The 13,801-nt window shown below is 40.5% G+C and overlaps 1 protein-coding gene across 1 annotated transcript in view; it reads right to left on the reverse strand.

Annotated features, from left to right (window-relative positions):
• HSF2BP (heat shock transcription factor 2 binding protein) overlaps window positions 1-12,718 on the reverse strand; it is a 32,083-nt gene extending 19,365 nt beyond the window's left edge. The window contains exons 1-3 of the mRNA XM_064505667.1: window positions 12,683-12,718; window positions 10,034-10,184; window positions 7,031-7,134 (exon numbers count right to left, since the gene is read on the reverse strand). Of these exons, the coding sequence (XP_064361737.1) occupies window positions 7,031-7,134; window positions 10,034-10,184; window positions 12,683-12,718 (291 nt within the window). The remainder of the gene's footprint in view (window positions 1-7,030; window positions 7,135-10,033; window positions 10,185-12,682) is intronic.
• Window positions 12,719-13,801: the final 1,083 nt, after the last annotated feature.

The raw sequence follows: 13,801 nt of genomic DNA on the forward strand, positions 1-13,801 counted from the left end.
ATGCAAATGGAAGAGAATGCCTAGAATTTCTGTCTTTTCATGAAATGTCTGAACTTTCAGTCATTCTGCAAAGTGACCGAAAACTTTAATATTTTTGCAAAATTACTGCCTTCACAATCTGTACAGATCTACTGATAACACTTATTTACTCCTCTATTGGTGCATGTGCACCACATCAAAGACATATTTTGGGAGGAAATAGGTACAGTTCCTGTGGAGTGATTCCAGCCAAGAGTATAAAACACAGGATCAGCCAATACTCAGTTTCTTCACAAATGAAACTGTGGTCCCAGAATAACAGGAATGAAAGGACTGTGGGAAGACGGGGGGGGGGGGGGAAGCGCACTCATGCAAGTACTGAAGCTATTTATAGGGACAACACACCTCAGATGTAGTAATTTTATCATAGGCTGTGACTACAGTTAAAGAAGTAGAGGAGGTGAAAGAAAAAGACAGTCAGCCTGGTACTGCAGATTAGCATAAACTATTATAAGTGCATTCACAAGAGAGTATAATAGAGTACGAAGCAAACCAAATAGCTGGTACATTGCACAGAAATCAAGCAAAATAATTTATTCGCCAGTCTTCTGAGGTGTAGTTGGTGTCATGTCTGTTGAACCTTCTTTCCAAACAGCCATCATTTAACTTGTGATGAGGTCTGAGGAGCTGGAGCACAGACCACTCAGGTTTATAAGTAGCAAACATTACATACTCTGTGCAGTCTCTAATTAGCTCGACAGTATTTTCATGGAACTGAAGAATCTCTCACCTACACATGTGAAGATAATGAGTTCTGAAAGCAGTCATATGGTACCTGTGCTCAGATGGCACAATGAGCTCTTTGCTGTCACAAGTAACTCCTGCATGAAAACATCAGTTAACATTCAAAATTGTTGCCTTAAAATACAAAGCTGTTTGTCACCATAGCAGATAACCAGAGCAGCAGGTCACCTTGCAGGATCCAAAATTTCTCTTGTTGAAGAAAACCTGGATGTCGTTCTAAAAGCAAACCTTCAGTTTGTGTCTCTGCACAAGAGCCCTCTCATATGAATATCCAGTTGAAGTTTTTAAAGGCACCTAAAACAATCTCTTCAAAAGTAATTTACTCCTTTTTTGGCTCATGCAGATAGGTATCCTAGAAAACTCTCTCTCATGCTGCTTCTCTGGGTGTTTCATCAAGTTCTCTCCATGAATGTTAAGCATGGGTAGAAACACTAGGCATTTCTCTCCCATTGCCTTGCCAACTCCTTGTGTTACATCTCTGTTTTGCAGCTTAAGTTTTGACTTTCCCAGTCTTTGTGAATATACCTGACACGAATGCTATATTGGTTAAAAACACCATTTCAGTCAAACAATCTTCATTTCTGTAGAAATGTATGGTAGACCTACTTCTGTGTCTGCGCAATAGATGAAAAAAGCTGAGTGTTGTTCCCTCAGGTATGAAATGATTTTGAATTGATGCCACCCCTTCCCACACACTTAAATATGGGTGATACGGTTTGAAGTTACTCTTAATATTCTTATACATTTCTGCAGTTCATAGCACCTTCTGGAGGGGAGAGGGGAAGATGCTACAATCTGTACAACTTGTCCAAATATAAACCAGACCAAAATCTTTGTATGACAAATCTCCGCAATATTTTAATAATATGACTCATTGACAGTTCTAAACTGTGGTTGGTGCAATGCCATGTAATCCATCTATGGTGTTTTTCCTAGAAGTCTTGTTGCAAACCCAGCCATCTTTCTTATCATGTTATCCAACTATCACAAGAAAACAATACCCCAAAACATTGCTATGACCTTTACCAGAACTGTAGCAGTTCAACGGGCTCAAATGGTTGCTAAGAATGTCTGCAGCAGAGGTATTTTGTATTTCAAACAAATCTAGAAACAAAGGTATTGTATCTTCATAGTTAGGCTTTTTTTACCCTTAAACACATCATCAATGTATTTATCTTGTTTTTACTTAATTCTACTTAATTTTGATATTCAGCAAGGCTTCTACTAATTATACTCTCACCTTGGTAGAAATAAAGCCATTTACATCACTGCAAAAGTGTTTCATTTGTAGGAGACATCCCCTTTCAATACTAAGTCTCACAAGTCAAGTAACAACGGCTAGTCACTGAAAGATTGTCTGCTCTTTCAGTCATAAACTGTTCTGAAAATATGGCATGTGGTTTTATCCTGCTTTTGTTGTTGTGTAGAGTTTTTTAGTATCTGCTTTGCTGTAAAGATTCTGTATTTTTAACTGCTTTATATAGATGTTTTTACAGACTTTTTTTCTTAGTCAGTGCTGCTGCTTGAATCTTGAATGACCAGAAGGTATCACTGTACAGCTTTTTGATATCCAATGTGAAGTTACTTTGGCGCACCCAGTCTGGAAAAGCCTTTAGAAAAACACTAGCTTACCACTTATTAAAATGAGCTAATCTTATTCACTCAGCTGTTCATCATGCTGCTGAAAAGTCAAGCCAGAAGGAACTGTGGCATCAGTTCACTCAGCTCCAATACAACAATTCCTACTCATGTTGGCTATGGCAAGACTGAAAACCATGTTCTTGTCAGGCATGCGCCTCTCATCCTTCCTAATTCTGTAAGCTGCACTTGGCAGTGAAAATGTGTTAATTAAACTGCCACTATCTTTAACTGTTGGGTTGTGGGCTTTTTTTAATAAGCTACCTGTCCATGTTTAACATTGAACATTTAATAAGATCCACTAGACTCAGAACAGCTAGGCTCTCTAAATATCCTGATTCATACAAGTTTTAGGGCAGCACAAATATTATATTAAGGTGCATATCTAAAGGAGTTGAAAACTGACAGATATATTTTCCTTCCATGGAAATAGCTCCTCCAAGCTTTCTGTAGGCATGGGAGCCACTGCATGTGCACAGTATTATTTTTTTCCTCGGTCAGTCAGCTTGCAGAGATATTTACATTCTGCTAGCTGTAGCTTTGCTTTCAGTTTAACCGTGTGTGGTAGGAGGCAGGTAATCTTTGTTTGGCAACATAAAAATTAATTACTGTATTTATTCCTAGCCTGCTGTATGTTAAATAACTGTTCCAATACTTTTTAAATAAAAACGGACAGTCCCCAAAGAATACACAATTCAGAAAACATTTTTTGCTGTCCAATCAGCTTCTGATATACATCCTCCTGTTAAAATGCATTACAGAACAAGGTACTTATTTTAAATTCCTAATGGCATTAACACCAGTAAGTAGACACCTGTCATACTTACTCCTCCTAGGATGTTTTTAACTGCTTCCTCATTGCTAGATACACCCCACAACAAGGTGCATACTGCTGCACCCATTTCTGTGCAATATTCTGCCTGCTGCAGGAGCTGCTGCTTGGCCTCGTTCAGGTGCTGCCGGAGGTCTAGTTTCTCCTGAAATAGCATAAGGAAATTTTGGTTGCACTTCATGTCAGCCCACATATGTTTCTAGGCTGAGAGAACAGGAAACAATATCATAGCCTCATATGACACGGGGGGCAAATTCACAGCAGTTCCAGCTACATACCTTCTCTTCAGAGCTATATCTAAGTAATAAGTATATCGTGGAGGCTGACAGTAACCAGAAGCCTGTCCACAAGGTCAGACCAAGTGACATGCTGAGACTGAGCGGCACCTAGAGCAGTCTGATAGCAAAGTCTACTCCTCCTACACAAATAGCTACATGTCTCTCTGAGAGAGAATGGATTTCAGCAGCAGAGGTCAGCCTTCCCAGTCACTTGCAAAGGATGCTGGAATCATCTTTTAGGGAGGAAGGGTTGTTTTGTTTTTCAAACTGGACTTCTCAGCCATTGTGGTAGAGTGGATGGGGATCTAGGATAAATCCTGTTGTCTATTCTACCTTCTTTCCACTGCCATATTCCTGACCAGCAGTGGCAAAGTAAGACTGACTCCCTGGAGAAAGAAGCCTAATGTCTGAAGTTTGGAGGGCCTTTCACATTCAGGACCAAAAAGCTCAGGCTCCATCATGCATCTATCACCTGAGTGAGCTGCTCAGTGGTCCTTGCCATAAAGCAATAGAGAGAGCACAGCAATTCAGCAAGACCTGGATGCAGTTCTAATTTGCCAATATTTCTTCCCACTCACACTGGAAGTTGGCCAAAAGATTATCAAGAAATAGGTGTGATTCTAGGTCTCACTGGCTTCCTATCAACTGCCACAGGGGTAGTGAAGCTGCTGCAGCTCTCAGCATAAAGCCAATGTGGTCAGTGAGACCAAGGCTAAGGTACAAAAGTCTGCAGACTGTCAGGGTGGGTGGGCGCTCCCTGGTAACTTTGAGTGGGGTTGTATTAGACAGTGCTGCAGGGAAAGATAAAGGCCTATCAAGAAAAACGATGTTAGCTCAAGGATTAAAAGGGACAGAATTGCCACTCACATGTCAAAAGAACAAAGGATTGTGCTCTGCCCACTTTGTGGGCAAGTGACTTTCAGATTCACCACAGAAAATAGCCTCCTCACCCCACCCCGCCTTGCATATCTGATTACCAGAATGAAGTCCGGGGAAATGAGAAGGAATCTTTTTTATGTCAAACAAAAAGAATAAAACTTTCAACTAAATATTCCCATCCCATTTTAAAATAAGTACCTTGTAATTTTAGGGGTTCATCTCATTATTTCAAAATTGTGGGGTTGGAAAGAATAGAAAGGTAAAGTCATCTATAAATTTATGTAACATGACATCATCTAGTACAATGTTACTTGTCTTCTGTTTGTCATCAATTATTTATGCTCACATCTAGCTTCTATATCACACCAGACAGCCATATTTGCATTGCTTTATCATGCTCCTAATGGAATACAGAGGGTAAGATTTGTAAAGTTCTATTGAAATTTATCAGGTACATCTCTATGCCTAGTTTTTCTCTGGAGTCTCTTTCACCTAATAGTTTAATATACACGAAAGACTGATGCTGCTGATTTCCTGGGACTTCCATGCCTACGGAAAGTCACTTATTTCCTTATACTCTGTTCATTTTTAAGCAAGTTAGCCAAATTTATCTTTTATATAACTCACTACCAAACTTACCAGTTTTGCTGCCACCGTGTGCACCAACAAAATGCCTGCAGGCATCTTCCTGTCTATCCCCTGTATTCTCCCTCTCTTTCTCTTCTGTACTTTTTCTTAGGTAAACATATCTTTTAATATGTCTAATTTGTAGTTTGCATTTGGCTGCTAGTGCTCACTAGTAAGACATATAACTCTGAGATACTACAGCTAGATACCTAAACAAGAATACAGAGCGGCTGCAAGAAATGTCAGAATTTAAAATAGATCATAAGCGACATCAGAACAAAGTTACGAAGTGAGGAAAACAAAATATTACACTCAAGGGCTAGGAAAATAAACTGAGCAAAAGCAAATTATCTAGCTGGAAGCAACACTCCTGAGGGAGTTCATGTCCCTAAGCAATCAGTGTGCTATGCAACACCACCATCTTCAGGAAAGGGTCAAGCCACAGGAACACAGCAGTGCTTAAGTACCTGACTATGAAATGACAAACAAGACAGACATCAGCCACGAGTAACATATGCACTTCAAGTTTTGCTCAGGTTCAGGAAGCATTGCAATTCTCTAAAACAGTGATACAGCAAACCAAAGAAATTTCAGAATGTGAAATGTTGATTTATGATCATCTAGGAAGAAGATACTGCCTAACCAGATATGCATTTATTTTATGTTCATTTCAGTGAATCATTTCCTTGTCTTTCACAAGATAAATATGTAGAAAATAATTCAGAAACTATATGCAAGGATGCCTATAACAGAACAGCAATACAACAGCAACCAAGTGAAAAATACTGTGCAGAGTGATTAGCAGGAACAAACAATCACACATATACATATACCACCTTCTTTTATCCTGAAGAGCTAAAGGATTTCACAACTTATGTAAGCACAATCCATTCAAAGAAACTACTTTGGCGGCATATAACAAGTGATTTAGACAACCAGTGTGTACTGCACAGCACTAAAGATAGGGGAAAAGAGCTTTCATCAGGAACACCGAGACAACAGATTACTCTTACTAAGTGATCCACGCTTTAATTAAAACTTTCATCCAAAAGGATTCGCAGACCTAAACCACCTGTCATTTATTTTGCAGTATTAACACGAATAACAGGCTAGTATCTAAAGTAGAAACATTAAATATTACAGAAATTTCACCCTGGATGCTTAGACAATTAGGGACCTGGGTATATAGCAAAACTAACTGAGTACCTACTATAGAACTGCAATAGCTATTCCAGAAGATACTTATTTTGAAGCAAGCAATATTCAAATAGACAGCTGTTCCATAATACCACCCCATTTTACATTCATATCAAACTTCATGACTTGCCCACACAGACCTGTCCTAGAACCACACGTCTTAATTTTTCATTTCTTTCTTTTCAAAAATGAAATCAACCCTCCAGGTTCATCTGTCTTTCTGCAATCCCAAAGCTGGAAGATACTAGCTCCAGAACCCTAAAGAACTGCTGCTAACTATTAAAGACAGCAAGCAGTTCCATGGAAATGAATTTTTGCAGTAAATCACCACAACTGATTCTCACACTGCTCTCAAAAATTAAACAGCTAGTCTATGTGATCCTATTTGAACCCAAATGGCTTCATAGAAGACCCACTGTCTGAGAAGATGTGATCTTACTAATTCCCTCATTGTTAAGAATCTCTCCTCTTTTTATAATCACTGGATGCAATAATGACACTGCAAAAGGAGCTGTGTAATGCTTCGATTCACGGCTGTACATGGCAATTGGATAAACAGGTATATGGACAAAAATGATTTCCTTTTGCTCTAGAAATATCAGAAAAGAAAAAAACTCAAGCAGTTAAGAACTTTCAGGCAGTAATTTACTCATCATCTGACTATGTAAATCCAAGATTGTTTTCCCAGGACTAAGGAGATATTGTGTGACACACACAAGAAAAACTGATCATTACTGCTTCTGTTAGTAAAATTCAAGCATACAAATATCAGTATTCTGTCTTACAGTAAATATACCTTTTTCTCTCTCATGCAATCTGCCTGGGCTGTTTCCAGGCGGGCTCTGAAGTGTTCACAATCCATTTTCAGCTGCTCTATTTCCTCCTCCTTTTTCTCCATGTCTGTGATAAAATAAATTAGATAAATGAAATAATAAGTTATGACCAACTGGCTTGCACTAAAGAAAAATGAACCTTCCAAATGCAATATTAATCATGGTGCTTTAAATATTTGCTTGTGTTAGACATCCTCCTCGTGGCTAAACTGGTATATAGCAATTTGTCACATTTTAACAGTTCTTACAACAACTAAATGATCATGATGTTTCTGATTTGAAACAGGGAAAACCAGAAAGAATCACATCTGGCTATTAAATACTGTGCATTGGTGAGATATGATCTTGGAACAGAGCTCCATTCTCCCTAGGGATTTTTAAAAATGTAGTTAATTTTCTACTTTTTATTGGTTTTCATGATCTGCAGATTTCTGGTATCTTTGAAGTTCAGTTGAAGGCATAGTGAATATCTAAGTAAAAGAATGCCAAATCAGTCAGAACTGAGTGGCTCAATATACAATGTACAAATTATGGGAATAATAAAAATATCATGCAATTCAACCATTTTCAATTAATGTTTATAAAGTATATAAGAATGTTAAACACTATTTCAGTGACAACCAAAATATATCTATGATTCCCTTAAAAATGAGTCTCTGATGTTATCAGACATACATTTCACTTCAGATGCTTTATTTTAATGAATGGAAATCTAGTGAAAAATATTATATTTCAAGATCCTAATGTCAGTTTTAAAAAATGCACTTTGAAGGATATTTTTAACAATTGTTGAGGTTTATCTAGATTTGATTTTATTTTAAAAACTATGGTTCTGGATGCTTAATGTATATACCAAGAAAGATATTTCAGTAATTCCAAAGAGTAATGTCCAAATAGCATCTACTGTAATTTTTGCTACCTGTTTAAAAGACAAAAGATATTTAATTTCAAGCTCCATACCACTGATCATGAATGCATAGTTTATGGCTTAACATACCTCATATGCTATGCCTTACATGTGGTCAATATTTTTAGAAATGTATTTACCAAAAAACAAATAGCCAATCTAATTACATAATAAAAAGATAACATAATAAAAATACAGACTTCATTATCAAAAGGGATTGTATTCTCACAGTTTACTTAGTAATTCCACATTATTTGGAAATAAATTCCTTTTTTCATCCTAATCAACAAAATGTTGATTATCACAAATACATAAGCACATTGCTTTGAACAGACAGTATAAAAGAAGGTAATTCAGCTACAATCTTTTTTTTAAAAAAATAGGTGGAACATATTTCCATTCAGCCCTTGGGTGATTCTAAGCCATGAACACCAAGACTTCTCTTTAACAGTAACTACAGAGATGAGGCAAGGCTCCACTCCTAGGAAATATATATGCGCTATGGCATGCTCCTCCAGTTTTCAGTTCTTTTCAACCTGCAATCCAAAGGAAAATACCAAAAACGAAGGCGAGAATGGATTAACTCAGTTTTTGAGGAACTCCGGTTAGTGGCAGGAAACTTTCTGTCTTTCCTTGACAACACGTTCATTCACCCTGTGAGTTACTCAAAGTTCAGCCCCTAGCACTCATTATTATGTGGAGGCGAGTCTTAGAGTACTTCACCTGACAGAGAAATCAATACAGCTTGAGTCATAGTAAGGCATACTCTGTTCATCAACGGCAGACCAAGAGCCTCTTTATCCTAAATAAATACACTCTGTGGAACTCAATGCCCAGTGAAAACTTCTCGTGCTGGATAGAACAAGCTCTTCTGAATGAAAAGAATCATTTTCTACCTTTTCAGAGGTAGGATCTACCATGACCGCAGTTTCAGCACAGCCAACAGTCACACAAATATACCATATCCTTCACTGGTAGACTTCAAGGTTCCTGTAACCAAAACCGAGCCAGGAGGCAGGAAATAGCATTAACAGCTCCCTGCTGCACAGATCTTTTGAAGTCCTCTGGGTAAGAGAAGGATGCATCAACCTCCTTTAAGGTATTGGGGTGTTTTCTGTCAAGGGAAACTAGATTTAGGTCCATTCTAGAGAAAAAATACAATGGGTAACATTGGAAGTTGATGCAAAGAAACCCATTTCTACCTATGCCATTCCTGGAAGCTCCCTCTATCATGTTCAGTCAGTTCGCCCAGCTGGGCACTCCTTTGCTCTAAAGGGAATTCAAGGGTGGATGCACTACTCCTAACATTCTACAATGCCTTGACAGAGGCAGCAGAACGTGCGCCAGCCAATTTGCTGACATTACATACTGTAGCTGTGCTGCTCACCCCCTGCACAATGTGGTCCTGAGCAGCACACAGGGAAGCTCGACAGGTTCTCTCACTAGCTCCAACCACTGATCCCCTGGTGAGAAAGTTCCTTCCCTTCCAAGACTAAAATCTTGAGGGTCAGTCTGTCTACCTCACCCCAACAAAGAAGCTTTCACTATCAGCCTGGATGAACAAGGAACATGAAATGGCATTCTTATGTAAACATGAAATACGACTTTACCACTGCAGTGGTAAATCGGACTCATACTTGTCCCTACAAGAATAAACATGTAGATGACAGGCACAAAAGCAGAACAAGGCACTGGACTTGACTGAAGTAGAGGAGGCACACATTCCAGGCCAAGCGGGCTCACTCTCATCCATACTATAGGTTATACCAGGAGATTTTCTAGACCAGAGATCCAGTCTCAAAGCTCTGGCAAGTGAAGAACTGAATATAGTCACAATGAGTGCCGATGAGTGATGGAATTCCAATTCCACTGATCCAAACACTGGACCAATGTTATATGCATTTTTTGGCATTTCAGCAGGAGACCAAGTTCCCCCTGAACAGATGCATAATAATACAGAAATATTTTCCTAATGCTCCTGGAGCCAACCGCTTTTCTGAGGATAGTAATAAGAACAAAACAGACTATCTATAATAGCTTGTAACATGGTTCCACTCACTTGATTCAAGAGCATCCAGTTTCTGGAATGTCCCCAGGATATCCCCATTCAGTATTTTGGGTAAAAAATCCCACAATTGCATAACCTCTGTTGTCAGCCTTTCCAAATCCCTCCGTTTAACTTTAACAAAGTCATCTTCAGTTTCAGCCTTCTGAAATGCAAAAAAACAAAGACATCATTGCTGTTCTGAGTGCTCTTCACTTGGTATCTCTTCCCTCAGAAAAAAATATTCCATATTATATCATTTCAGAAATTCAGAACCTTATTTTAAGAGAACTATCTAATAATAACCCAAACCAAGAGTCTCTGAGATAGAAACTCTTTGACTTTAATCTAATTTTTGATACTGTGGCCTACAGCAAATCATATTACCTTTCTGCATCTGTTTCTTCATCTAAAATGTGTGCAGCATACCTCGGAATGCTGTAAAAATTAATTTGATGTTCACATGTTTGAAAATGTGAACAGCTACACACACTCTAAGCCATTGTTTTGAGACTGTTCTAAGGCACAACGTGTAACCTTTTTAACTAACTCAAATACTTGCAAGCTGCTCAGCCATCTTGCTAAATTACAGTAGTTCTTTCAGAGAAAATAGCTTCTGCTCCTCACAGAAGATGAATTATTCAAAAAATATATAATTTGCGATCAAATCACAAATAAAAGTAATATAATCCTGAGTGAAAACAGGAAAGATGTCTACTAATTTTCTCTTGTGCTAAACTATTGGTATAACTTTAAATCCACAGTCCAAGAAAATGGAAATTAATTTTAAAATGAAATAGAAATTTCTGTATCAAAAAACCATAAACTCCCATTTCTGATGTATATATATGTGCGCACGGTTGTATCTTGAAAAGGCTACCATATATCCACAATTACATAGTGAAAGGTTTAATTTCCTTTGCCCAAAATATTAATCATCCAGTATGCTTCCATAAAGCAAAATTACAACATATCAAAGTACTGTTTCTTTCTTTAAGAACGGTGCAAAAACACTGAGATCCCTTCTGTGAATGATTGCATTTTCTCCATTCAGAGGGAAGAGGACACTACAGAACTACAAAAGAAGCTGTCTCCTAAAGCTGCCATCTCCACAGTCTCCTCAAGTCCAGCTGCATGAGACAGATGAAGGTCATTAACACTAGCACCTTTTTCAGTCTAACAGAAAATGCCACCCTGGCATTTCTGTCCTTTGTGATCATTTTCTACAAGTCCCTTTTCTCTTTTTGCTTCTCTGCTTCCTCAGGTTAAACATTTCCTTCCATTTTTTGCTTGTTAGTCTATTTCTTTCCCAACCCTCTTCCAAATCCATACAGTTCTAGGGACAGAACACACCAGTCCTAGCCTTCCGCGTTCAGAGGACACAGTAAAGATATGGAAGAAATATATTTATTTTAACTTGGATTGTATGCTCTAAGCTGCATTTGCAAAGTGCCTACAGTAAGGTTACGTTGACCAAGTACCACCACATTACAGGATACAGGAAAAATACAACTCATTCAGATCTCAAGAATGTACTGAATGGGGGCATAAATACATGGCCACAGGACTTCAGAGGAACAGTAAGTACCACCTGTGTGTCAGCAAATAGATGCTCAGATAGGAAGGTTAGAGAGACTATTCAGTATTGTTCAAAATTATGGAGCAAAACTTGGTACAGGCGTGAAAAATAGCTCTGTTCACTAGCAGACGCTAAATTCAAATAAAATATGCTACCGAAACATTGGGCTTCAGATATAACATGTACAACATGGTGAAAATCCTCATCTATAGTTCCCAGTGTAAACACGTATCATCTTTGCAACACTGCAGTTCTAGCAGACAAGTTTTCTCTGCTTAAGCAGCTACTCAACATCTCCCACACATTACAACATTAAGTTAAAAACAAACATACACAATGGAAAGTAGTTTTCTGTCCAGCCCCTTACAGTAATGACAGTTGACTGGACATCGGAAACCTGACTTCAGTCCTTGCAGATTTCTTGGCCAATGATGAAGTTCAGCCAATCCAGTTTTGCACCTTAGCTCACAACCTTTACGGTTCAAATTCTACCTCCCTGCCCAGCACGGTGCCTGAGCAGAGCACCAAACCCACACCTGTGCTCAACACCCCAGCACATAACCTCAGTCAGCCTATTCTCAAATCCTCACTAGCCTCCCACAGGATGCTGAGGGGGTCACTTAAACTCCATCACACAATTTCTATGACAACTCCCCCTCTGCCACAGACATTTTACAAGCCAAGGCGAAGTGTGCACTGCACCTCACGATTCCCAAACGGGACATGCTGCTGGGCAGAGGCATTTTGAGTCGCAGGAAGCGCAGGCTGACACCGAGGACACCAAACAAGCAGCCGATACGGGTCATGAGACTCTAAGCAACGACGCCAGCCGTCCCAAGGGCCAAGCTCGCACGTGTCTCACACCCAACACTGAAAACCGCCGCTGACCGGTACCAGCCCTGCCCCGTCGGGCACCCAGCGGGGCCTCCCCCCTCCGCCGGGCCACCCGCCCTCTCACGGCGCTTGGCTGCGCAGCGCAGTCCTCGCCATCGCTCCCTCGGGCCCGCCGCGCTCCCCCCCCGGGCGGCCAGGCTGCGAGGAGCGGCGGCTCCCGGCGCGGGCAGGGCGCGGCCGGCACGCGCTACCTGCGCCTCGCCCGCCAGGCCCGCGCAACGCCTCATCGCTCCAACCGCTGCCTCGCGCGCGGACAGACAGGCGAGCAGGCTGGGGGGAGGGGGGGGCTGTGACGTTGCGCTGCGCCAGTCCCGCCCCCTCCTCCGCGTGCCGGCCTGCTCGGCGTGGCGGTTGGGGCGGCCGGGGGCTGCGCGGTGGACGACGCCTGCTGAGGTGCTGCCGGCAGTGGGGCGCCTGGCGCTGTCCTTCATATTTAAGCTACCAGTTACATGGAGCCACTTGTGCCATGGGACAGGGAGGCCTTAATCCATCTTCACTGCCCGCACTCATGCTTTTGCTTCTTCATCGTAGCCTTCTTACTTAACCTTTGTCCTACAATGGCAAGTGTAGTCTTGCTGGTCCCTTCTACGAGACTTCTAGTGGACCTGCTTTTTTTTTGGTCATTCCTTGAGTATCTTCTGATACATTTTTGAGATTGCAGTCCAGTACACAATACTTCTGACCAGATTGCTTTATACATAAACATTATAATATTGTCCATTGTTTTCTCTATCGCTTTCTTTATGTCTGAACATCTTGTTTAAATGCTCCTGAGCACTGAGCAGCAAGAGCTGTTAAACCGTTCACAGTGATGTCCCTCTCTTCTTCCTAGGCTGATATAGCTAATTTGCCTTTCCATAAGACGCTGAGTTTGTATGATCTCCTTCCACATCTACAACACTGCTGTTCACTGTTGTCTCATTTTGTCCAGCTAAATACCACTCTGAAGTATGCTCTGGTCCTGACTAACTTAAGTACTGGCATGTTTGCCACTCTCTCACGCTACTAGTAAATATAGGAAATAGTATGAATGCTGATGTTACCTGTCTTTGGCTATTTTTGCAGTGACAAAAACCGGGCATATCATACCACGCTGCCAAGGAGCAGCATGGACCTGGTGCTCCCTAAGGAACACGGAGGCAGGTGCCCTAAGATGGCTGCCAGGGCCTTCCCCCTCCCCCCCATCCCCCTAAGGGAGCAGGTACAAGCAGAGTGAAGGACACCATTAAATTTTTTTGCCTAAAACTTTTTCACTGGAAGTTGTACAGATGCCTGTCACTTTGCACTCTAGTCAAGCCTAAAAAAGCATA

This window comes from Dromaius novaehollandiae, chromosome 1, assembly GCF_036370855.1.
Source record: "Dromaius novaehollandiae isolate bDroNov1 chromosome 1, bDroNov1.hap1, whole genome shotgun sequence".
Lineage (NCBI taxonomy): Eukaryota > Metazoa > Chordata > Aves > Casuariiformes > Dromaiidae > Dromaius > Dromaius novaehollandiae.